Below are 26816 nucleotides of genomic sequence, written 5' to 3' on the forward strand. Positions count from 1 at the left end.
TTCTCAGAACAGAAAATTTGCTCTTTCTCCTACTGAAAATAAGATTATTTTTTTCAGCAATTTCTGACTGACATCTTTTTGAGTGGAAGATGTGCATGAACATTTCTAGGAAATGTTTATATGTCCTTCGCCATCACTTTCTATTGAGCTATTGTTCCCCTATGGCAGACAATATAACAAGGACTGTATATATGTGTTTGTATGGAGGAGTCTGGCAGATTATTTCTGGCCCAGTAGGTGGTCAGTTGTTTGGGAAAATAATGTTTCAGTTTGAAGACTTTTTTCTCTGTTATGACACAACACAAGAAAGGTAACTTTAGTGGTACACCTGTCAAGACAATATTACCACATTAGTTCTCAATGAAAGACAATCAAATATAACATGCTATTTCAAATGTTTATGTTTGTAAAAAGGCATGTCAGGACATGTTATGGCATTTGTATATATTTCCACATCCATAAAATATACCGCATATTGCAATACATATACATCCTATATATTTCCTTTGACAGATATATGGTTACAATGCAAGTTGAACGTTGTGTTTGTCATATGTACAGGATACACATGGTGTACACAGTCCAAGGAAATGCTAACTTGCAGGTTCCTTCTGTACAATGCAACAACAATAAGAAATAATAAGCGTTAAGAATATGAACATAAAGTAAACACAATGCATGTATTACGGGATTAAATACACAAAACAGCTGGATAGCAGTATCTGACAGTACAAAACCCTACACCCCACCTCAGTATCAGGCACGAAGAGATTCTAGAAGGCTGTTTCATGCCTCTATACTGCCCATGAGACGGGAATCCCCCCCCCCCCAAAATCTATACATTCTCAAAACAATGGAAATTATTTACAGTAAAAAAACTATAAATAATTAAATATTTGCAAGTTTAACCATCAATTGAGTGTTTGGGTTCATCCGAAGACATACAGTGAATATGAACATAATTATAAAACATGATATAGTCTGCTCATGGTCTCCCCTGTAAATGAGTCTCCCCTGTAAATGAGTCTCCCCTGTAAATGAGTCTCCCCTGTAAATGAGTCCCCCCTGTAAATGAGTCCCCCCTGTAAATGAGTCCCCCTGTAAATGAGTCTCCCCTGTAAATGAGTCCCCCCTGTAAATGAGTACCCAGGGAAACGAGGTTAGCAGCTGTCAGGGCCGGCATGTGTTGATGTTCTTGCCGGCGGCAGCATCCTCCACCAGAGACAGGTGGTAGTCAGTAGAGAGGGTGAGCTGAGAAATGCAGCCCACCAGGCCCCACAGGTACTGGCCATGGGTATACAAGCCAACCTCTTTCATTCCACCTGCAGGAACCACGGCATCATCATCATCCTTAATATTATTTTCAACATCAATATTACCACCATATCATTCCCACCACCACCCCTGCCATCTCCAACAGCACTACTGACCCAGGTACACCATGCTGTTGGTATTGAGCTGTCTCATGTTGCCTGGTGATCTCCCTGTACTGGTCTCATAGTGGTCCACTGTCAGGCTCCCATACTGGCCATCTCTGATAAAGACACAACCTCATTATATCACACCACCAGAAAACAGACTCCACCAAATCGCTGTGTAAATGCAGGTAACATAATTGTTTGTCAACACGTCAATATTTCAGAGCCAAAGAAAGGCTGGAATAGTGAGAGGTCACCTGACTGCCTTGACCCGATGCCATTGTCCATCACTAAAGGTTCCATTGATCATTACTATGGCAACACCACTTCCAAGGTTATAGCTGAACAGAAAGGGTCAATGTTAGAGAGAAGCAAGATCTCTCTCTCTCTCCCTCTCCCTCTCCCTCTCTCCCTCCCTCCCTCCCTCCCTCCCTCCCTCCCCTGGCATATAGCCTCCATTGTTTACGAGGCTACCTGTACCTGAAGATGAGAGCCCCGTCGACCAAGCCCAGAGAAACAAAGTCACTGTTGGCTCTCACAGGAGTGTGGCCTCGCCATAGCAACAAGCCATCCTGAGCGGAGCTCCTAAAGCGCAGCAACACATGAGTCCTGCAGCCTGACACCCTGATACAGAGATAGTAGTCAAGAGTGAAGAGATAAAAGTATTATCTACTGACATGGTTAGTCGATACATAATGAAATATGCAAATAATCTGGAAAATCGAAGGGGCATACCTCTTTAAAATGTCCTTGTTGTTATAAACGAGGTAGCTTCGTCCAATAAACTGGGGAGTCTCAGTTGCCTCGGTTACTAAAGGATGTACAGTGTCTTCAGAAAGCATTCATACCCTTCGACTTTTTCCACATTTTGTTATGGTCACAGCCTTAATTAAAAAATGATTCAATATATATTTTTTCTAATCCATCTACACACAATACCTCATGATGACAAAGTGAAAACATGTTTTTAGATTTTTTTGTAAATGTATTGAAGATGAAATACAGAAATACGTCATTTACATAAGTATTCACAACCCTCAGTCCAGAATCACCTTTGCGATTACAGCTGTGAGGCTTTTCTTCCAGCTCTGTCAAGTTGGTTGTTGATCATTGCTAGACAGCCATTTAAAAAAAAAGTCTAGACTGTAATTAGAGCACTTAGGACATTCAATGCCGTCTTGGTAGGCAAGTCCAGTGTTAATTTGGACTTGCGTTATTGTCCTGCTGAAAGATGAATTAGTCTCCCAGTGTCTGTTGAAAAGCAGACAACCAGGATTTTGCCTGTGCTTAGCTCTATTCAGTTTCTGCTCAAAGGGATATTCAATGTTTTTTGTTACTTTAAAAATGTTTTACCCATCTAAAAATAGGTGCCTTTCTTTGGGAGGCAAAGGAAAACCTCCCTGGTCTTTGTGGTTGAATCTGTGTTTGAAATTCACTGCCCGACTGTGGTACCTTACAATTATTTGTATGTGTGGGGTAGAGATGAGGTGGTCATTCAAAAATCATGTTAAACACTATTATTGCACACAGAGTCCATGCAACTTATGTGACTTAAGAAAATTCATACTCCTGAACTTATTTATATTGAATATGTACTGATATTTCAGCTTTTCATTTGTAATTAATTTATGAACACATCTAAAAACATAATTCCACTTTGACATTATGGTGTATTGTGTGGTTGCCAGTGACACAAAATCTATATTTAAATCAACAATTTTTTTTATCCTGTAACAACAAAATGTGGAAAAATTCAAGGGGTGTGAATACTTCCTGAAGGCACAGTAAAGGGGAACCTGTACTTACCCACAATTTCCACTAGATGGCACTACAACTTTTCACATGGACATTCAACTCAATAGGGTGTTTCCAATTACAAGTAAACGCCACATGCTTTCACATGCTGTTATACAGCTTATTGTTATAATATATCATTGTAGAATTACGCACCGGAGCAACATGACACAGTGAGACTTACAGTTCATGCAGTAAGTTCCACATTCTGCTCAGCAATACCATGGTCAGAGAAGAGAGAGGGTGAGAGGTGGGTACACTAGAGATATGTGCATGCAACATACACATGCATTATATAGTATAGCAGTGAGAGGTCTGACCTTGTAGACAGTGCTTTCCAGTGTATCCCAGGGGACAGTCACACTCATACAAGGCCTGTTTTGGGCGGCATGTGCCCCTGTTGGCACAGGGGGAGTCTACACAGGGGTGCAGGGAGTTCTCCATGTTTACCCCTTCAGAGAAGTCCTGGGGCAGACGGATGCTGCGCTCATTAAGAGTGATCTGATAGAGATGGGAAGGGCAGAGGAATATGGAACAGCCAATAAGGATACAGGAGGGTGGAGACAAATAGTTAGCTATGCCCTATGTAAATGTATCCTCGACAATCATTATGTACAATACTGTTACAGAACCACATAGCTTCAGTAAAATGTGCTTGCAAACCATAATGAGTCGTTGGGATGTCCTGCAAACCATAATGAGTCGTTGGGATGTCCTGCAAACCATAATGAGTCGTTGGGATGTCCTGCAAACCATAATGCCCATGCCCTGCAAACCATAATGAGTCGTTGGGATGTCCTGCAAACCATAATGAGTCGTTGGGATGTCCTGCAAACCATAATGAGTCGTTGGGATGTCCTGCAAACCATAATGCCCATGCCCTGCAAACCATAATGAGTCGTTGGGATGTCCTGCAAACCATAATGAGTCGTTGGGATGTCCCCGTGACGTCATGAAATGGTTGCCTAAAGTCGTCAGGACGATGTGTCATGGTCCTCTGGAGGATTTTGTCTAGTTCCCGGTTTGTCCCGTGGATCTTTTCATTTAAAAACATTTTTTTAACCGAGGCCACACACACACAACCTAGTTTCATTATACACCACCCCTTGTTACTGTTGCCAAGCCCATCAAGGCCCTGATTGGTGAACAACTAATCCAGTCACAGCTCTTTGTCTTTTGGCAATGCTGGGGACAGAGTGCTTTCACATACAGTTCTCAACTTATATAGTTGAGACATTTTGACATACATTATTACATTGTGCATTTATTTTTCATCCCAAGAAGGTCTTAAAAGCGGCTAACCGGGAACTATAAAAAGGTCCGCCTAAGAACGTTCACTTGGGACTGTCACCTGATGTTTTATTTGTAGTTCAGTTTATTAATTCAACCATAAAAAAAAAAAAACAAGCACTCATACAACTAGAAAAAGCCATACATGCACATGAGTTAAATCACGGAGGATAACACAAAGTCTGGGACTTAAATTTCCATTGTGTTCCTCTTGAAACAAGATGGCTAGGCAAGATGGAACACGGTTGAACACAGTATGACAGCGAGATTATGAAACAAAAAAGAACAACTATTTCATCATTGCGGTTACATCATAGGGGTCATTCACACGGGTACAGAAGACATCAGTGTTTTTTACTTTCTTTTTAATGCTGCCCAGAGGGGGAAGTGATTTTTATGTGCAGAGGCAACTCCTTCCACTCCAGTATAGAAGACAGTGCCCTTCCCAGCATTACCACTGAACCTTGATAAGTACACATTAGCGACACCTGATCTGGAGCCTCATTTAGAAAACTGTGCAGAGGATTCACGTCAAAGGGTGGAGTACAGACGAAACACAGAAAGATTCTGATTTATAACAGTGTGCGCACGCACGTCCAACGCCGGTTTACCTTCATAAATCACAATCAACTTGAAATTTGGCACATGTGAGCGAGCGTCTTGTCCCACCCTTTTGACACCCAAATCAAATCATATTTTATTTGTCACATACACATGGTTAGCAGATGTTAATGAGAGTGTAGCAAAATGCGTGTGCTTTTACTATTTTATTCTTTATTTAACCAGGTAGGCCAGTTGAGAACAAGTTCTCATTTACAACTGCAACCTGGGCAAGATAAAGCAAAGCAGTGTGACACAGACAACAACACAGAGTTACACATGGAATAACATGGAATAACATGGAATAACATGGAATAAACAAGCCAATAACACAATAGAAAAAAAAGAAAGTCTATATACAGTTTGTGCAAAAGGCATGAGGAGGTAGGCAATAAATAGGCCATAGTAGCAAAGAATGACAATTTAGCAGATTAACACGAGTGATAAATGAGCAGATGATGATGTGCAAGTAGAGATACTGGTGGGCAAAAGAGCAGAAAAGTAAATAAAAACAGTATGGGGATGAGGTAGATAGCCCACCCAATCTATTTACAGATGGACTATGTACAGCTGCAGCGATCGGTTAGCTGATGTTTAAAGTTGGTGAGGGAAATATAAGTCTCCAGCTTCAACGATTTTTGCAATTCGTTCCAGTCACTGGCAGCAGAGAACTGGAAGGAAAGGCGGCCAAATGAGGTGTTGGCTTTGGGGATGATCAGTGAGATATACAGTGCCTTGCGAAAGTATTCGGCCCCCTTGAACTTTGCGACCTTTTGCCACATTTCAGGCTTCAAACATAAAGATATAAAACTGTATTTTTTTGTGAAGAATCAACAACAAGTGGGACACAATCATGAAGTGGAACGACATTTATTGGATATTTCAAACTTTTTTAACAAATCAAAAACTGAAAAATTGGGCGTGCAAAATTATTCAGCCCCCTTAAGTTAATACTTTGTAGCGCCACCTTTTGCTCTGTTTGTCCATGATGTATACGCCAAGGAACATAAAACTTTCCACCCTCTCCACTACTGTTCAGTCGATGTGGATAGGGGGGGTGCTCCCTCTGCTGTTTCCTGAAGTCCACGATCATCTCCTTTGTTTTGTTGACATTGAGTGTGAAGTTATTTTCCTGACACCACACTCCGAGGGTCCTCACCTCCTCCCTGTAGGCCGTCTCGCCGTTGTTGGTAATCAAGCCTACCACTGTAGTGTCGTCTGCAAACTTGATGATTGAGTTGGAGGCGTGCATGGCCACGCAGTCATGGGTGAACAGGAGAGGGCTGAGAACGCACTCTTGTGGGGCCCCAGTGTTGAGGATCAACGGGGTGGAGGTGTTGTTACCTACCCTCACCACCTGAGGGTGGCCTGTCAAGAAGTCCAGGACCCAGTCGCACAGGGCAGTTTTGAGGAGTTGAGGGTACTATGGTGTTAAATTCTGAGCTGTAGTCGATGAACAGCATTCTTACATACAGTGGGGCAAAAAAGTATTTAGTCAGCCACCAATTGTGCAAGTTCTCCCAATTAAAAAGATGATTTTTTTTTCTCTCATTTTGTCTGTCATAGTTGAAGTGTACCTATGATGAAAATTACAGGCCTCTCTCATCTTTTTAAGTGGGAGAACTTGCACAATTGGTGGCTGACTAAATACTTTTTTGCCCTAACCCACTGTCCAGATGGGTTAGGGCAGTGTGCAGTGTGTTTGGGATTGCGTCGTCTGTGGACCCATTGGGCCGGTAAGCATATTGGAGTGGGTCTAGGGTGGAGGTGATATGGTCCTTGACTAGTCTCTCAAAGCACTTCATGATGACGGAAGTGAGTGCTACAGGGCGATAGTCATTTAGCTCAGTTACCTTAGCTTTCTTGGGAACAGGAACAATGGTGGCCCTCTTGAAGCATGTGGGAACAGCAGACTGAGATAAGGATTGATTGAATATGTCCGTAAACACACCAGCCAGCCAGCCAGCCAGCCAGCCAGCCAGCAGTTGCCTATAAATAGTCAATGAAACACCCTAATTAATATTCATCAAAAACTGACTGCATGACAACAATAACGGCAGAAAGGCAAAAAAAAAAGACATTTCACCCAGTGTGAAATAGAAGTTCTTGTAGGAGAGGTTGAAGCAAAATATATTGTTTGGTGGACACAGTGTGGGCATTACAAATGCCAAAAGGGCGTTAGAGTGGCAGCATGTGGAGGACACTGTGAATGCTGCTGGCTCAGAAGGTCGGACCCTCTCAGAAATAAAAAAGAAGTGGTCCGATATAAAAGCCTTTTGAGTGGAGTAGTGACGGAGGTGGAGGGGGACACAACCATGCAAGACACACCGGATGATCCAGGTATGTAATGACAATTCCCTCCTTTCAACAGAGTCAACCAAATGCAGTCAAGTTGTGTTTAAACATATATTTACACAAATATTTACATTTTCTATTTATTATTTTAGTCGCTGCGTATTCCAGCAGGGGTCGGTGGTGCTGCAGCTGAACGGAAGCCGAGTGTTCCAGCGGGGGTCGGTGGTGCTGCAGCTGAGCGGAAGCCGAGTGTTCCAGCGGGGGTCGGTGGTGCTGCAGCTGAGCGTTCCAGCAGGGGTCGGTGGTGCTGCAGCTGAGTGTTCCAGCGGGGATCGGTGGTGCTGCAGCTGAGAGGAGGCCGAGTGTTCCAGCGGGGGTCGGTGGTGCTGCAGCTGAGCGGAAGCCGAGTGTTCCAGCGGGGGTCGGTGGTGCTGCAGCTGAGCGTTCCAGTAGGGGTCGGTGGTGCTGCAGATGAGTGTTCCAGCGGGGATCGGTGGTGCTGCAGCTGAGAGGAGGCCGAGTGTTCCAGCGGGGGTCGGTGGTGCTGCAGCTGAGCGGAAGCCGAGTGCTCCTGCGGGGGTCGGTGGTGCTGCAGCTGAGCGGAAACCGAGTGTTCCAGCGGGGTTCGGTGGTGCTGCAGCCGAGCGTTCCAGCGGGGGTCGGTGGTGCTGCAGCTGAGCGGAGGCCGAGTGTTCCAGCGGGGGTCGGTGGTGCTGCAGCTGAGAGGAGGCCGAGTGTTCCAGAGGGGGTCGGTGGTGCTGCAGCTGAGCCCGAGTGTTCCAGCGGGGGTCCGTGGTGCTGCAGCTGAGCAGATACCGAGTGTTCCAGCGGGGGTCCGTGGTGCTGCAGCTGAGCGGAAGCAGAGTGTTCCAGCGGGGGTCCGTGGTGCTGCAGCTGAGCGGAAGCCGAGTGTTCCAGCGGGGGTCCATGGTGCTGCAGCTGAGCGAAAGCCGAGTGTTCCAGCGGGGGTCCGTGGTGCTGCAGCTGAGCGGAAGCCGAGTGTTCCAGCGGGGGTCCGTGGTGCTGCAGCTGAGCGAAAGCCGAGTGTTCCAGCGGGGGTCCGTGGTGCTGCAGCTGAGCGGAAGCCGAGTGCGCCCAGCCCCGGCGTCTCCACTGCACTTCGTGTGTCACAACCCTCCAGCGGCCGTGTCCTCACATATGCAGTCCTGCAAACGCAAAGAGACTATAGACGCTATTAATGAGGTTGCCAAGGAGTTGCAGTGAGACAGGCACGGCTTGGTTTCTGCGGGTGCTTCTCTGTAAAGCTGGGCCCACTACAGCACAGAGATCCAAGAAAACAACGCTTGGAAATCAGAACCGGCTCATAAGCCACTTCATCATCGGCCAGTAATTCTTGCTGGTCTCTGAAAATTCACTCTCTCCGAATTCTTCCAACAGTGCCAAAGCAGCCATTGTGGGTCATTACACATTGTAATGCCTTTTTATACCCACCCATTTGATGGTCAAAGCTACCCAGTTGCGTAACACCTTCAGGTGTGGTAATTACCCAGATTTTAACTGACAATGACAGGGCCATTATCACATTGACAGTTCTGTGCAACAAACATGTGATAACAATAAATGAAAACTGTGTACTCGTATCTGCCCGACTGAGGCATCGAAACATGCATCAGTTTAAATGTAATTTGTCCTACTGTTCACCTTATTATTTATGAGAATACATTTAATAACGTGCAAGTATTGTTTAATAATTACAGATACAATTAACTATGATTTCCGATTAAACTGTACAGCATATTTGAGGAGTTATTTTGCAAAAACAAATCTCTGTTTGTATTTATTATCCTAAATCATGTTTTTTGTGTGTACTCCAGGGAGCTCTTCATATATAATACGTGAGAGGTAATATTTAGATTAGTTTTACACAATGGTATCAATTTCAAAGCATTTCTTTAGTTTCATCCTGCCATCGGAGTCGCAGTTTCTAATTTTATGTGCGTACGTATGGGTCAAAGTGCGAGTGGAGGACCGCACATTCAAGTTTGTTTTTTATAAATCCCAAAGTTTGCTTAGAAAGTGGCGTACACCTTATTTTCTTAATCAGTTCGAAATCTGGGCGCAGAACCATAAATACTCCCGTAAACCAAACCCAGTCTAATCTGGGACACCCTAGCCTCAACAGGCAGCCAATTGAGTTCTTGAAAGCAGCTCCTGCCTATGTGAGTATGTGGACTCCCCTTCAAGACTATCCTGATCAGCTTATTCTGGGCTATCTGGAGCTTCCCCTTCAGAAGCTTAGATAAGCCCCCCCCAAACCAGGAAGTTCTAGCGAGTCAAAATGGCATTGAATGAGGGCAGTGGCTAGCACTCTTATGGAGTCCTTATCAAGCAGCTTGGACTTTCTACCCCAAAACTTAGTCCTGGCATTAACCTTCCCTAGCACTTTAGCGGGAATGCTTTAGTGGGAACGTATAGGGAACTAGACAAAAGTCCCCCAGAGAACGTTCCCTTGGGATCATCACGTAGTGTTCTTAGAACGTCACTGGGATAACGGCGCACCAAAACCCTTAAGGGACCATTTGGGAACGTCGCCGAATGTCCACAGGACATCCCGTTTACTGGGTGGTGTCATATCTACCTATCAAACACTGGGGGCTCATTGGTCTGTGGTACCTTTTGGATACTGCCAGTGAAGTGGTGGAGCAAGGCGGCACCAGCGTTGATCTTAGTCCTGGGGTTGGTGTGTTCTGGAACGCCCCCGATGTACAGAGGACCGCTGCACCTGATCTGAGTGAATGCTCCCTGAACAACAGGAGAGAGGAAGCCAAACTACATTTACTTCAATCTACATTTACTTAAAACAACAATCAAAAGATGACCAAATTCACATTTCAGTATTCTTCTAATTTACAGTTTGAATACATTATGATCAGTCTTTACTGAAATGTTCAGTGTATGTTTTCAGCAGGCTCCATGAAGGTCTGTACCTCACCCAGGCTGTGTGTGGGCATCTGGTTATCCACCTGCAGGATGCCCTCTCTGCCCGTCCTGGAGACACGCAGCTCATGCCACTCGTTCATTGTGAGCGTCTCTTCACTCCTGCACATGAACGATACATCAACCTCACCAGTGCTTACCAGACACACCATTTCTCCTATTTGGTTACATTTATGTAATGCCTTGGTTCTGCACATAGATGGCCTTTCCTCAGAATGTGAGTGCTCCACAACGTCAACACGTTGAAATATAAAAATAAAAGAAAGTGCATGCTTCTCAAAAACAGGACTCTCCCACGACTAAGCAACCCTACTGTTATCCTTAACCTGATGGTGGCTGTCCCAGAGCCACAGTCGAAGCTGAACTCCAAGTATCCTCCCAGCAGACTGATTGACAGGAAGTCTCTGCTGGCTGAGTCCTGGCTGTAGAGCAGAATGCCATCAGGAGCCGTCGGCCTGAAGGTCACCTCAAACTCCATCCAGGACAGGTAGTGTCTGGAAGACCGAGGCCAGGGGGCGCTGGCGTACGACAGCACAGACGCGTTAAAGTACGGCACCACCAGCTGGAAGCCTGGGGGAATACATGGAAGGGGTTACAGGTAAGGTGTGTGTGTAATTACAGTAAGTTCAAGATTTTAAAAAAATGTGGAGATGTGGTAGCTACTCACTCTCCTGGCATAGAGGACCCCTATAACCCAGTGCGCACAGACATATGTACCCATCTGCATGGCTGGCAAAGCAAGTTCCTTCATTGGCACAGGTGACCCCTTCACAGACACTGGCACTGCATTCTCCTACAGGGTGAACCACATACACCATAGTGTACCAGTCATTTAAAACAGTCCTACATACATTCTGTCATACTAGAGGCATAGAGAACAGATGTTTATGAAAGTGAGCAAGAGAGCGAGGGAGAGAAAGACAGAACGAGAAAAGAGGAAGAGATATATTGAAAGATAGATACGGAGAAAGAGTGAAAAAAAAGAAAGACAGAAAAAATATAAAGTGTGTCAGTCCACAAATGGACCAAAACAATTTTTTTTTTTTTTTTTAACATAATCTAATTTATTGAGTCAGCTCATTAGGGACTATTGTGTCTGACCACTTTGGCATCTCCCTGCTGGCATTCATCAAATCCTATTGAACTAGAACACAGACTTCCTTTCTGTCTCTCTGAATAATAGGAGTGATGAGGAGGAAGCCTTCCAGAGGCTGCCATAGAAACGCATCTCACCAACCCTAGGCCAATCTAACCAGACGCAGACCCACACATCAAAGCTTTGTCTGCTCAGTCTTAATGTGCACATGTTGTGCACAACAAGGACTGCTGTGTGTCACAATATCTACTGAACAACTGACTCAAGATGACAGTATGTTCTTAGGATATTCAGACATCAACAAGAAAGAAGGCAAATTGGCCAGTGACCAGGAAGTTGTTGGTTCCGACAGAAAATAAGACATTACAAGGGGCTTCAGAACAATTAGAAGTTTATAACCTACTTGTATGATAATCATTGATTGACATGCTACTTGCTATGACCTTCACGCAATAACATAAATAAGCAGGGATAAACTCACCAAACAGAGAGAGTAAATGAGGTGAGAGATTATGATGGAAACATTAATGTATGACTCACCCACATCCGCCCCACTAAGAGCCCATCCCATTGGCCAAGGCCTCATGTCCGTCACCCTGCTGTTGATACTTAGCGTCTGGATACACCCCTGGAAACCCCGATTGGTCCCTGCTGTCCTGGCCAGCCAATAAGCATTAGGGGAGCCGCCCACGTAAAGAGGGGTTCTGAATGTGATCTTATTGTAGTCCCCCTGTAGGATCAGAGATTAGGAGATACACACCCGGACAGAGCCGGGCCGCAAATAGGGTTATTACATTGTATAATATGTATTTACCACCAGTAGCAGCAGAATGAATTGTACTCACCTGTGAGTGTCCTGTGACAGGTGTGTCATTGTCCAGTCTTAGCCAGCCAATCGCACCCTCCCTGCCGACAACGACACTGTGCCACTGGTCCAGTGCCACCCGACTCCCACTCACTATCTGGGCAGTGCCTGTGCCACAGTTAAACCTGCACACACAGATAGCGGTGAGGTGAGTCAGTCAGTGCGCGACTGACTGATTTATATCAACATCCACCCACCTAAAGTGGAGCTTCCCATGTATGAGAGCCAGCGAGGTGAAGTCTCCACTGCCATGTTCATTCTCCCCACAGAACAACAGAAGGCCATTCTCTGAGTCAGTCTGTGGGGTAACAAGACAGGGGTGAGCATCCATTTGTTTTACATCCTTTAGAATACCATTGGCCTTTTATTTGGGATGCACACAATAGCTTTACAGCTTATTTCTATGAAGGAACTGCAACACATTCAGAATGAAACAGACGTCAACATTTTACCTTAAACACAAGCATGATCTGAAAGGATTGATAGGAATTCTTCAGAGGCTCAAAGGCAACATGGGAGAAGCCGTAAAACTGTGGATATTTCACCACTACAACTGGAGGACAAAGAAACCAAGAACAAAAATAAACAAATAAGCTCAAATTCAGTAGCAAAACAGAGAGAGACTAGTGTCCATCAACTAAGCAATAATAGTCCATTAGAGTGGTTCTCTTGTCTCACCCTGAGAGCAGGCGTCCCCTCCTCGGCCCAGGGCACAGTAACAGCGAGATCCCCCACTTTGGTAGTCATCTACACACACACTGTTGAGAGAACATACAGCGTCCTCACAGGCCAGGTCATACAGCCCCCTCACCTGTCCCTTCCACTGGGACCTGGGGCCGGGAGGGGTAGGGGAGAGGGGGCCAGCCAGGGTGGAGCGGGCCGGGAGTGGGGCTGAGCTAGGGGTCGGCAGAAGGCTATCCAGGCCAGGAGACGAGGTGAGGGCAACTGGGTCGGTGGTATGGGTGTGGTTGGTGGGAATGGGTGTGGTAGAGGTGGATATTATAGTGGTTGCCTTGTTAACAGTGATGATGGTGCCAGAATCAGCAGTGTTCTCTCTAGAAGACATTCCTCCTCCCCCTGTGTGAGAGATGGGACTCCATGTTCGGGACCTCGGCAGAGATCTTCGGTCTTCTTCTAGAGAGAAAAGTGGCTGGAGCAAAGACAGTAGGACACACAAAAAAAGAAGAGATACTTGGACGTTTGGCAAATAGCTAACGAGAAACATAGTGATTGTGAAGCCTGCATGACACTGTCTTTTACCTCCTGAATGAGGGCCCCATAATCAGAGTTCTTAACGTCAGTCAAATCCTCCAGATGAATGTTGCCGTTGCCAGGAGAACCCTGACCCAGGCTCCCGCTGCCCCCTTCCTGCACACCTAACACAGAGACTAAATGAATAAATGACAATCACGGACTTGGACGAGCAGTTTGTCAAATCATTCATGAAGAGATGCCTCCCAAAACACTCACTGAAGGTCCATACTGGGTCAGTGATGGCACTGTGTGGGCTGGCTCCGTAGACATTGACTGCCTGGACAGCAAAATGGTACTGAGTGTCAGGATCCAGTCCTCTCACAACCACCGAGCTGCTGTTCACTGGATCCTTTAGGGACGTCCAATCAGAGTCCAGCTCTGGTCTGCATGGTATCACAGGTAGAGACAGACTCTGAGGTAACTGTGAATGCATTTGACTCAGCCATTACAATCTGACTGGGTAGTGTGTCAAAGACAGGCGGGTAAGGGATAGGTTAGGAACTCTCTTACACATGTTAGACAACATCCACGTACACGTGTGAGACAGGCTCTTCCAAAACACCTGCTTGCTTACTGTAATTGCGTGCTCATATTGCCATTGCTGAGACAGGTTGAAACATTATAGAATTGTGAAGGTCTGAACAACAGCCTGTCAGTGAAACTGAGCTCAGCAAAATATAGACAAGTGAAGTATGTTCGCGTTACCCTTGTCCACAAAGTCATGCTGACTACAGCCTTCATAAGTATTAAACTGCCTTCGTCAACATCCTTCAACTCCGGTCACGTAGTTTCAATGATAGTCAGTATCCATCCTCTATTCACAACAGATTCAAGCGAGAAATGCCCTCCAGTCATTTTAGCCCTCTAGTCATCTTGTTAAAAGGACAGAACAGTATCTAGCTGGATCCAGACACACATCGTCTCTCTCTGGTGTATACTGTATGTGTGTGGTCTGTCCCTGGCTCTGGAGATCTGCTATCTGCCAGCTCTTTAGACAAGAGATGAATTACTCAATAAAAATCATACGGTACTTCACAGCATCATTAACATTCCATGTTTGGTCCCAACACGCAAACAGGCTGCACGCAAACATTTACTCGGTTTGCTGTTCAAATGACTCCTTTTTGGAATGTCCATTCAAATCTCTCGAAATGTTTGACTAATTTACTATTTCTTTAGTTCTTCTCTAAATCCTTGTACCCATAGAAAAAAGAAAATGCACACAGCTCATCCCCATTGAACTGTCAATTGTGGTGTTTGTGTGTCTGACCTTAACCTCGTGAACCACTGTAAAATCCATTATCACGCTTAGCACTCCTGTAGATTTCCAACATAGTTTTTCCTCCACTGCTTTTGTTCATCAAAACCAAACGTGTTGGCAACCTATCTGTAAGAGCAGTGGTTCCGGGAGATTGTTGAAAATAGCCACCGTACGTTATGTACAACCTAATCTCCCGTGGACAGATTCTGCGTGTAGACCAAAGAATCAGCCGGGATTGAATGGGAGGTGTGAGATAACGAACTGGAGTAGCTCCGGTCTTTGGGTTCTCGCCACTGTTTATACAGACGTATCAGGATTGGGGGGCGAAGACTGAGAGTTTCCTTTTGTGAGGGTGGAAACTTCAAACCGTCAGAACTGTCAATTTCTAAAACACATATAGACCCACAAGTTAATGAGACATCTGACCCCATTTTGCAAGATTTTACTTAACCGTGATTATGCACAACCATAATATTTTCAGCCAAAGTGGTCTTGACGTTAATTCAAGGACACATTTAACCATTACACACATTCAGGAAAAATAACAGCAGTAAAGGAAAGAAGAAAGACAAGCGGTTGACTGGGGCACACACTAATAAGCACTATAAAAAGAAGAAAAACAACTCTTACCTGATATAATACACAATGAAATGAAGGACGGGTGAGCTTCCCTTTCTTTCACTCTGTTTCCATGACAACTCAGTTTCAGTGTCCGACACAGCCCTTACGGCTGGTTGTGAGGGGGCCGAGGGGGGCATGCACATCTCTGTTGAGGGTAGTGGTGGAGTGTGGAAAGATACAAAAACAATCAAAAGATGTGAAATCTTTTCTCTGAAATTCCACGTCCTTGTTATTAACTCAAAGCGTGGGTGCATTCAGGGGCAGTGGAGCAAAGGGGCATTCAGTAGGTTCCCGTGACGCATGAACCTCCCCTCAACCCCTAGCATCAAATTGTTGTTGTACAGTACAGCGAATGAACTGAAAATAACAATCCCAGAAGAGCCATTTGTAGTCAAAGTGCCACCTCCAACCATTCCACTCTTTTCTAAACATTCAGTAAATAATTCAGTCCCAGATTCATTCCTACACGCAGTAAGCGCACTGGTTTTCCCTCATTCAGGATGACTAGACTGGCCAAGGTGAGTCCCTCTCCTCCATCCACTTACCTGGTTGGAAGGTGCTGACTCTCCGTGGCACGCTGGGTCGTCCCTCTCCTGCCCATCCATACGCACCGACACTAAACACATACTGAGCTGCCATCTTCAAACTGCCAATTTCTACATCCTTACAGCCACAGGAAGATAAAAAAAATATATATATATATATATATATAGGAAGATAAACACTTTGTGTTCATTCTATCAGTAATCTCAGCTGAATGATATTAGTTGAACATGTAATGCAAAATACACTTACAAAAATGGTGTGCCCATTGAACTTTACCTGAAGGTCAAAATAAAGGATTTTCAGAGAAAAATTGTTGAAAGAATAACTTGGAAATATAACATATTCAATTTAGAAGGAGAAATAGCTCACTGCAGCCAACACGTCCAAACTGAGACGAACATTCACTGCTACTGCTGAACTTGCTGGACGGCCATTCCTCATCTCAGTGTAAAACACCTACAGCAGAATACACAAATACTGCATGTAGAATTATACATTATAAATATACATATCTGTATACATCTCAGGACACCTCAGATTAAATCACCTCTGGGATCATTTGTATTGTAAAACAAATGAAGGAAACCATGTGGTTGTCTGTACACAAAAGGCAAATGAGCTCTAAAGGACTGTGGGGAGTTGAGGACAGCAGAGGACAAAAAAAAGAGCCTATAAGAGACAAACAGAACCAAGTCTAAGTTACTGTAGCCCACTGAACTGTATCAGATTTCTGGGCTGACCTAGCTCATTGTTTAACAATGTGGCCCATTACAATGACAAGCCATAGTCAAAGCTGAAACACTAACTGCATGTTGTTTTACGGTAGAACAATTAGTGTACAGCTGCCTGCTCAACCACGGCAAGGCATGGTTACTGCCACGCTGAACAATATGTCTGTCACACTATTAAATGCAGACAACAGAACTCCAAATGAGACAAAGAGCTGTAATAACTCAAAAATATCTCAAGGCTTGCAGTCTGTTCAATTGAATTAGCATCTTGCCACAACCAGCACCTCAAGGACTACAAGATGCCATATCAATGTGCGCACCTCGCTTTCCCTGCACATCAGCAGATTGTTCAAGACGCCAGCAGTACACTCACATGTCTAATAGGATTGAAGTGTTCCTTGTCCTTCTTACTTCCAAACATCCTCCCTGAGCCTATGCTGGTACTGCACAGTGTTGGCATTAACCCTCTAAGGGTAAACTCCTGTCCTGTATAGTTCCTTCAGGAAAGTATTCAGACCCCTTGAGTTTTTCCAAATTTTGTTACGTTACAGCAATCTACACACAATACTCCATAATGACAAAGTGAAAACAGGTCCTTAAGACATTTTTGCTCATTTATTAAAAATAAACAGACATTCCTTATTTACATAAATATTCAGACCTTTGCTATGAGACTCAAAATTGAGCTTATGTGCATCATGTTTCCATTGATCATCCTTGAGATGTTTCTACAACTTGATTAGAGTCCACCTGTGGAAATAAATCAATTTATTTGACATGATTTGGAAAGACACACACCTGTCTATATCTGGTCCCACAGTTGACGGTGCATGTCAGAGCAAAAACCAATCCATGAGGTTGAAAGAATTGTCTGTAAATCAAATCAAATTTTATTGGTCACATACACACACTTAGCAGATGTTATTGTAGGTGTAGCGAAATGCTTGTGTTCCAACAGTGCAGTAGTGTCAAACAATACACAAATCTAAAAGTAAAAGAGTGGAATTAAGAAATATATAAATATTAGGTTGAGCAATGTCGGAGTGGCATTGACTAAAATACAGTTGAATAGAATACAGTATATACATGAGTAAAGCAGTATGTAAACATTATTAAAGTGGCCAGTGATTCCCTGTCTATGTATACAGGGCAGCAGCCTCTAAGGTGCAGGGTTAAGTAACCGGGTGGTAGCCGGCTAGCGATGCCTATTTAACTGTCTGATGGCCTTGAGGTAGAAGCTGTTTTTCAGTCTCTCGGTGCCAGCTTTGATGTACCTGTACTGACCTTGCCTTCTGGATGATAGCGATGTGAACTGGTGGAGGCTCAGGTTGTTGATGTCCTTGATGATCTTTTTGGCCTTCCTGGGACATCAGGTGCGACAGGTGTCCTGGAGGGCAGGTAGTGTTCCCCCAGTGATGCGTTGGGCAGACCACGCCACCCTCTGGAGAGCCCTGAGATTGCGGGTGGTGCAGTTGCCATACCAGGCGGTGATACAGCCCGACAGGATGCTCTCAATTGTGTATCTGTAAAAGTTTCTGAAGGTCTTAGGGGCCAAGCCAAATTTCTTCAGCCACCTGAAGTTGAAGAGGCGCGGTTGCTCCTTCTTCACCACACCGTCTGTGTGGAAGAACCATTTCAGATTGTCAGTGATGTGTACGCCAAGGAACTTGAAGCTTTCCACCTTTTCCACTGCGGTCCCGTCGATGTGGATAAGGGTGTGCTCCCTCTGCTGTTTCCTGAAGTCCACTATCAGCTCCTTCATTTTGTTGACATTGATGGAGAGGTTATTTTCCTGGCTCCACTCTGCCAGGGCCCTCACCTCCTCCCTGTAGGCTGTCTCGTCATTGTTGGTAATCAGGCCTACTGATGCTGTGTCGTCAGCAAACTTGATGATTGTGTTGGAGATGTGCGTGACTACGCAGTCATGGGTGAACAGGGAGTACAGGAGTGGACTGAGCATGCACCCTTGTGGGGCCCCTGTGTTAAGGATCAGCGAAGTGGAGGTGTTGTTTCCTACCTTCACCACCTGAGGGTGGTGGCCCGTCAGGAAGTCCAAGACCCAGTTACACAGGGTGGAGTTCAGACCCAGGGCCCGAGCATAATGTGGAGCTTGGAGGGTACTGTGGAGTTGAAGGCTGAGCTATAGTCAGTGAACAGCATTCTGACGTTGGTATTCCTCTTGTCCAGATGGGATAGGGCAGTGGGCAGTGCGATGGCATCATCTGTGGATCTATTGGGGCGGTAAGCCATGGAGAATGAGAGCCCACAGTCCTTGGGAGCGGGCCGAGTCGGTGGCACTGTGTTATCCTCAAAGCAGGCAAAGAAGGTGTTTAGCTTGTCTGGAAGCAAGCCGTTGGTGTCCGCGACATCGGTGGTTTTCACTTTGTAATCCATGATTGTCTGTAGACTCTGCCACATACGTATCGTGTCTGTAGAGCTCCAAGACCAGATTGTGTCGAGGCACAGATCTGGGGAACAGTACCGAAAAAGTACTACAGCATTGAAGGTCCCCAAGAACACAGTGGCCTCGATCGTTCTTAAATGGAATACGTTTGGAAACACCATGACTCTTCCTAGAGCTGGGCTTCTGGCCAAACTGAGCAATCGGGGGAGAAGGGCCATGGTCATGGAGATGACCAAGAACCCAATGGTCAGTGACAGAGCTCTAGAGTTCCTCTGTGGAGATGGGAGAATCTTCCAGAAGGACAACCATCTCTGCAGCATTCCACCAATCAGACCTTTATGGTAGAGTGGCCAGACGGAAGCCACTCCTCAGTAAAAGGCACATGACAGCCCACTTGGAATTTGCCAAAAGTCACCTAACACACTCTCAGACCATGAAAAACAAGATTCTCTGATCTGATGAAACCAACATTGAACTCTACTCAGGATTGAGGGAAAGATGTACAGAGCAAAGTACAGCGAGATCCTTGATGAAAACCTGCTCCAGAGTGCTCAGGACCTCAGACGGGGGCGAAGGTTAACCTTCCAAAAGGCCAACGACCCTAAGCACACAGCCAAGATAACACAGGAGTGGCTTCAGGACAAATCTCTGAATGTCCATGAGTGGCCCAGCCAGAGCCCGGACTTGAATCCGATCGAACATCTCTGGAGAGACCTGAAAATAGCTGTGCAGTGATGCTCCCCATCCAACCTGAAAGAGCTTGAGAGGATCTGCAGACAACGGGAGAAACTCCCTAAATACAGGTGTGCCAAGCTTGGAGCATCATACCCAAGAAGATTCGAGGCTGTTATCACTGCTAAAGGTACTTCAAAGTACTGATTAAAAGGTCTGAATACTTATGTAAATGTGATAGGTTTTTCGAGCTTTTTGCAAACGTATTATACATTTTAAAACCTGTTTTTGCTTTGTCATTATGGGGTATTGTGTGTAGATTGAGGGGAAAATTTTAATTTAATCAATTTTAGAATACGGCTGTAACGTTACAAAACTTGGAAAAAGTCAAGGGGTTTGAATACTTTCTGAATGCACTGTATAAAGTGCTTTAATTTCTAAATGGTAAATCAGATATGTATGAAAATACCCTCAAATAAAAAGGTGACATTATGTACAGGCGCCTCATGAAACATTTGATCTCAAATCCAAAATTATGGAGAAAAAAAAAATCTATGTTAGGGGAGTGTATATTTAATTCAATAAAATATCTTTATCTTTCTCCTCATTAAAGTGATGCTCTCAAACTTTTGCATAATTTCAGCCAGTAATTTTAAAAGTGGTGCTCGAGCCAAAACGGGTCACCGTTTTTTGTGTACTATGTCATCCAATTGTGTACTACGTCATCCATTTCGTATGATACTGTCCTGCAAAAAATATATAAAAAAATGTATGAATCCAATTCGTACAATATGTTACAAATTTGTTGTGTTTAAGATACTGGACTGCAGCTTTAAGTGCAGAAAGACACTTCATGACAGGCTTTCCTTGCTAAATCATATACACAAGACAAGTCACCTTGGTAGCTCTTTACACTCATAACACATATGCGGTTTGAAAATGGCAGATTTGGTCACTGATAAGCACCTAAATTGGACCGCAGTGGCTAACATGCTATACATGTCAGAGGTAAGAGTCTTCAGACTCTCCGCTTGACAGCACTGTATGGGATTCAGCTGACAGGCATTCTAAACGGCAGCATCAAGCACAACAAGAAGATGCCCCCATCCCTCCTGCGAATTGGGCTACTTTTGCATATTTTTCGTTGCTTGAGAGAGGGGAATGCTGTAAATCACGAGAACTCGAAGCTGTTAAGGATTATAATAAATACTGCTGTGATGTCATACAAGCAAACCACTCACCTCTAAATTACAGCATTAATGTTTATAATCGCATATGTTCAATGTACAGTTATAAGGATAACATGGCGTCATACCCTGGGTTGTTCTGAACAGAATGAGCCTATGTTTGTCGCATTTAGAAGACAATTTGCTGCGGAACACTCCCCTGAATGCACTCATGAATCCATTCTATACGCACCAAAGTGCCTTGTGAAAACTTAACACTATAGGATTGTATTGTATAATTTAGCTAGTCATGTTGACAATAGAACAAGCTTTCAAATTATGCCCACCTGACCCAGATTTCAATTTATAATGGACTGTTTTTGGATTGCGTAAACACCAGTATGGTGTGATGGTGGGGATGCAGGTCCAGTCAGTGTGCCCCCCCCACGCAAATACTGCTTACAGATATTTTTTATCAATAATTATGATTTAAAAAAGTGGGCTTAAAAATTAAGTTAGTAAATAATTTGACATCAGAATTTTTTTTAAGCAGGGAAAATCTGAGGGGGCACGTGCCCTTGTGTCTTGGGCATAACAGATCTCGATACAGGGCTATGTTCCAAACAAACAAAATACAAGTGTGCTTGTATCTCATAGAGCCTTCAACCTCATAGTTGAAGGCTATTTCCTTGAGTCATAAAAGTGCATTGAAATGATTTAGTAACTGTGCACACTTTGGAGAGGTGTATGGCCTCTTGTGCAAATACTTTTCTTACGACTTACGTTGCACCTACCCCTCATTTACCATGAATATTTTTTATTATGTTACTGAATGTATCCACAGTATTTTCAGATTTCCTTATTGGCAAATCCTGCGAAAAGTACAGTAAAAGTACAGTAAAATTGACATAAAAGCAAGTGTAATATTCATATTCAGTCTTGTGTCAGGTGAAGTGATGTGTCCTCACCTTTTGGTCTGATAATTTACCCATAATCTCCAAAGTGTTCCCGTTCAATTGCTACTGTGGTTATGCATAGGTTTCTCATATTTTCTTCTGCTTGAAACAATCCCATTTGGTACCATCCCACGAGTTTAAACGGTTAACAAACAATCTGCTAAAATACAGTAAAGACAGGCTTGTTTTGGACCTCAGAATGTAGCAGTGACGAGAAATCTGACAGAAATTAACACTCTCATAAAGACACAGTTACTTTGTAGGCTATCCCCTGGAGGGAAACTGACTGGGGGTTAAATGACTTTGACTAGATGACAAAATGACTACAGGATTTTACAAGCCGTCATGTGGATCTCTAAGCATGGATTATTAATTTAATCATCTCCTCCCAGGCTCAGGGCCTTGTCACAATTCGGTATTTACAACTAAGAGTCTGAATATAAACCGTGACTAAAAGCAAACAACCCCTTTCTGATTTTCCCCTGGGAGAGTACATTTAAAACCTGCAGTAGCTAATGATGTGTGTGGGAAGCAAACTTTGCAGTTTCACATGACAATGGGGTTTCTGTCTACTAGAGATATACCAAGAGAGGAAGTTTGATTTGGAATAAATGAAAAACAAACCATTTCCTTCTGTTGGGAGAAGGTTAGGCAGGGGTCAGTCGCTCTCTCTTCATGAGAACTTGACTAAGATTAGAGATGGTTTTCCTTACAACACTCAAACATCATCATTCCAGAGGTGTACAAGTGAGACACAGTAGATCTTACCTTGTAACCTGTAACAGTACTGATGTGTCTCAAGGGTATCCACCACTTGACCCGGACTGCAGTGCAGTTGATCGTCTCCAGCTCAATGTCCAGAGGTGGATGGAGACGCTCTGCACAACCAAGAAAAACATGACTATTTTTTAACACAGTAGTACCAAGTGAACAACGACAGTAACATTTATAATTGTATTTAACAATTTTGTCCACTGGAAGTTGTACTATGGGATGCTTTCAAACCCATAGAGCTGCTGAGTTAACAGCATAGCTCACATCCCTATATTACCTAGCTATCTTCCGTGGCAGCTATATTTAAGCTATATACTGGGGAAAGAAGTTCATACATCAACATATATGGGGTACAGGTACGAATAACCCCCGATAAATTGTAACGCCTTCCAAAAGTCACCAAAGTCCATGTGTCGCGTAAACATAACAATGCTGCAAGGATTTTATTGGGTGAATTGGGCTACATCATAATAAAACAAATACTACGCTACACAACAAGCACTTGAATAAAATGTCCACAATAAATTGTCAGAACTTCAACTTAATACAGGTGAGGACATTAACTTACCTGATCCTCTGACGTACGTCCTTTTAACAGCAAAAGATATGCCCACCGCGTTCAGTAACACCAACACAATAAAGCACATGCGTATCTTTTGACTCAAGACATCCATAACTCAGAAAGAGTTAATCAACTGTAAACAACACAGAGCATAAAACTTTGAGGAATGCGTTTGAGCGAGTGTGCACTCTGTTGCAAACGGAAAATGTTTCCCGAGAATAGGTGTGTGTATGCGCAAGCAAGACGAGTTCAATCATCTCTCCGAGACGGTCAACATTCGGATGATGATACCAGACAGCCTTCTACACAGCGTATCTGGACCATATCGGCGGGAATTATCTTCAGAGAGCCTACCAGTACAGTGGGCGTGTACTGTCCTCCAGTGACGTACGCTACAGTTTTGACAGCACCTTCTATCAGTGCAGCCAGGTAGTGAGCAGGTAGGTGTAGGCGCCACGTGGCTTAATTAAGAGGATGAAGGAATGTTGACCAGATGTGACTGATCACAGGCTATCGAATAATAACAACAGGGGTTCATTCATTCACCAGTCAGAAGAGACAATGTTGGTCAATTGTGTTTGTCAGTATGTCCCTTTAAAAAAAAAAGTATAACATTAGAGGTATAACAGTATAACTGCAGTTTCAATATAATATACAAATGATAGACAAATGATACAGACAAAAAATATATACAGTGTATTCGGGAAAGTATTCAGACCCCTTCTTCTTTTCCACATTTGGTTACATTACAGCCTTATTTTTCTCATCAATCTACACACAATACCCCATAATGGCAAAGTGAAAACAGGTTTTTAGAAATGTTTGCAAATGTATAAAAATAAAAAAATAAACAGAAATACATTATTTACATAAATATTCAGACCCTTTGCTATGAGACTCAAAATTGAGCTCAGGTGCATCCTGTTTCCATTGATCATCCTTGAGATGTTTCTACAACTTGATAGGAGTTCACCTGTGGTAAATTAAATTGATTGGACATGATTTGGAAAGGCACACACCTGCCTATATAAGGTCCCACAGTTGACAACACATGTCAGAGCAAAAACCAAGGCATGATGTCGAAGGAATTGTATGGAGAGTGCTGAGACAGGATTGTGTTGAGGCACAGATCTGGGGAAGGGTACCAAAACATTTCTGCAGCATTGAAGGCCCAAGAACACAGTGGCCTCAATCCCCTCTTATATGTAAAGTCCCCATATTTGGGGACCCCATTTGTTTTCATTTATTCAATTCAGTTTGGGATGAGAATGGTAGCCCCAACACTATCTGCAAAAGCAGGGTGTCTGCGGAAAGCTGAATATCTTAAACGCAATTGATCGGTGCCTTCTAATCTTTTGTGACTTACTACCATATATGGGAATACGAATTTGTAAGGCCAGGCCGATGACCTCTTTCAAGATGGCTGCTACCTAAATTCCGGTTAGTGTTGTGAAGCCTAAACGAAATAAACACTGAATACCTTGATACACACCGAAAGCCTGGAGCTCCACAGATCACGAGGACATCTTATTGTTTGCCTGTGACCTACCGTTATTGATCACCAGCCAAGAGAGTCAAAATGTTGGTTTTTACAAAACGTTTTCACCAAACAGCAACCATCTTACAAGGTAAGCTTCGATTTGGTCTGTTTGAGTTATAGCTGCATTGGGTTATCAAATGAATCCTTAGGTTGGTAGGAACAAATCTAGCCTATCGCCAATGTTATCTGATGATGTATGACTTAATGTCAACATCGAATGTTCACCAAGTGACTATCTTTGCAGATGCATAATGCAAACTATTGCTACCTGGCTCAGATTTCTCTTCTCGGCCGACAAAGATTGCTTTCTAGAAGGACTGGAACCACTTTTAGATCTGTAAGTAAATTATTTAGGACTTTATATAGCTAATTTACTCTGTATTTTGTTTTCTTTATAAGTTGTCTGCTTTTTGTGCTTTGAATTTAGTTTACATCGGCCCATCCAAGTAATTTCAGTGTTATATAATTCCAAAGTAGTTATTTTCTGTTTATTCATATTAGTTCACTGTTTGATGTTCTAAGTTTCATCCTTGAAACTTCGAGGCCACCCACCTCTCAAGTCCATCGTTTTATTTGTGGTACCTCACCTATGTATTTGTCTCCAAAGCGTTAGTGTGTGTGTGTGTGTGTTAAACACCTATGTGAGTCACTGTACAGGTAAAGTTTAAGCTTTGTGTTTTTACTTTACAGTAAAGGGTTTTTGTCAATTTTGTCAACTGTAATTCTGTGTCTTACAACAATACATCCCTTTATTGTATTCACCACAGAGTGGAGGATGCAGAGGATTTGGATGATGACTATTGGGAGCCAACAGGGGGAAGGAAGATGTCCTGGAAACCTGTCACCATGGGTGACATGCTCAACTACATTTCCTTGGTGATTTACATGGGACTGGTAAAGGTATCAAGACTAGTTGACAACTGGAGCAAGTCCCCACTCTATCGGTTTGAGTTCCTCACCTCCATCATGAGTGAAAACCGATTCTTGGCCATCGACCGTACTCTTCACATGAGTGACAGACAAAAGGATCAGGAGAATGACCAGGAGGGGACTGCAGGGTATGATCGTCTTGCAAGAGTCAAGCTCCTTTATCATGACATGGTGGAGGCATGCAAAACGTACTTCCAGCCTGCTCAAAACCGATCTATAGATGAGTACATGGATGCCTCAAAGGCTCCAATAGGCTTGAACCAATATATGAAAAATAAGCCAACCAAATGCTCTTTGTGCTAGCCGATTCTGCCTACACGTGGCAGTAGATTAAAAAGTTCCGCGTCTGCTCCTCCCCTCCGGCATACAACGTCACCAGAATACTGACCGCCAGTCCTGTGAATCATTCATTCACACCTGGACTCCATGACCTTCGTCATTTCCTCCGCTTTGTGTCACTCTCCCATGTTCACCCACCAGTTGGTATTGTTATTGTGTATCGGCGAACTACCTTGTGTTAGTGTCGTGTTCTTGGTTTTGTTGTATTATTAAAACATTTCACCTGCACCTGCTTCTGACTCACCACCCCATCATTACATCTATGAAGGCAAGGCGATCACACCAACTGGGAAGGGCCTTAGTTATGACTCTGTCATGCAGCCAATGTACTTCCCCTTACTTGGCAGTGGGTACAATCTCTTTGTGGACAATTTCTATACTAGTCCCATGCTTTTCATAGACCTCTTGAAAAAGAAAATAGGACGAATGGTGCCACAAGACCCTAACAGAATTGGTTTCCCCAAGACCAATGTAAACGACATGCCAAAGACAGCAGAGAGGAAGACTAAACGTTGGATCAAGACTAACAAGCTGCTTTTTTGTGAAATGGAAGGACGCTAGGTAAGTAACCATGCTCACCACACAGCATAAGGCATTCAATAACGACCATGTCTCAAGGAGAGTGAAATTCCAGTAGGGCACGGGTGAGCAATGTCCCCGATTTTTGTGAAGGACTACACTTCCAGCATAGGGGGTGTCAACCTATCTGATGCTCTGATAGGCTAGTACCAGGTTCTCCACAAG

At 43.9% G+C, this 26816-nt stretch overlaps 1 protein-coding gene and 1 long non-coding RNA gene across 6 annotated transcripts; one reads left to right on the forward strand and one right to left on the reverse strand.

The window, feature by feature from the left end:
* Positions 1–378: 378 nt before the first annotated feature.
* On the reverse strand, positions 379–23696 carry LOC109868507 (pikachurin). Of its 5 annotated transcripts, none has more exons than XM_020458115.2 (23): positions 23270–23695; positions 22696–22805; positions 16368–16454; positions 16248–16274; positions 15998–16115; positions 15462–15597; positions 13787–13953; positions 13577–13692; positions 12995–13466; positions 12769–12869; positions 12514–12614; positions 12297–12441; positions 11992–12181; positions 11023–11148; positions 10682–10925; positions 10346–10457; positions 10032–10160; positions 3533–3713; positions 2154–2229; positions 1899–2042; positions 1676–1759; positions 1431–1534; positions 379–1322 (listed from the first exon to the last, which is right to left on the reverse strand). In XM_020458115.2, exons 1-23 carry the CDS (start codon positions 23373–23375, stop codon positions 1171–1173), a joined length of 3228 nt encoding a protein of 1075 aa, XP_020313704.1. In that variant the 5' UTR covers positions 23376–23695; the 3' UTR covers positions 379–1170. The 5 variants fall into 5 exon arrangements, with proteins under 5 accessions (XP_020313704.1, XP_031659001.1, XP_031659003.1 ...); XM_031803141.1 differs by having other exon boundaries at positions 13577–13704; XM_031803142.1 differs by lacking the exons at positions 379–1322; positions 1431–1534; positions 1676–1759; positions 1899–2042; positions 2154–2229 and adding an exon at positions 3131–3420 and having other exon boundaries at positions 13577–13704; positions 23270–23696.
* A 616-nt stretch (positions 23697–24312) lies between these two features.
* Positions 24313–26305, forward strand: LOC116356626 (uncharacterized). Its single transcript, XR_004205044.1, has 3 exons — positions 24313–24891; positions 25048–25140; positions 25571–26305. It is a non-coding gene; the product is annotated as an uncharacterized LOC116356626 (long non-coding RNA).
* Positions 26306–26816: the final 511 nt, after the last annotated feature.

Source organism: Oncorhynchus kisutch, linkage group LG23 (assembly GCF_002021735.2).
Source record: "Oncorhynchus kisutch isolate 150728-3 linkage group LG23, Okis_V2, whole genome shotgun sequence".
Classification (NCBI taxonomy): domain Eukaryota; kingdom Metazoa; phylum Chordata; class Actinopteri; order Salmoniformes; family Salmonidae; genus Oncorhynchus; species Oncorhynchus kisutch.

Coding starts and splice junctions, on each gene's coding strand:
- LOC109868507 (XM_031803141.1), bottom strand. CDS start 23,375: ATGGATGTCTTGAGTCAAAAGATACGCATGTGCTTTATTGTGTTGGTG. Junction 13,705..13,786: donor TGACCCAGTATGGACCTTCA/GTGAGTGTTTTG, acceptor TTATTCATTTAG/TCTCTGTGTTAGGTGTGCAG. Junction 2,230..3,532: donor TGGAAAGCACTGTCTACAAG/GTCAGACCTCTC, acceptor TACATCCTTTAG/TAACCGAGGCAACTGAGACT.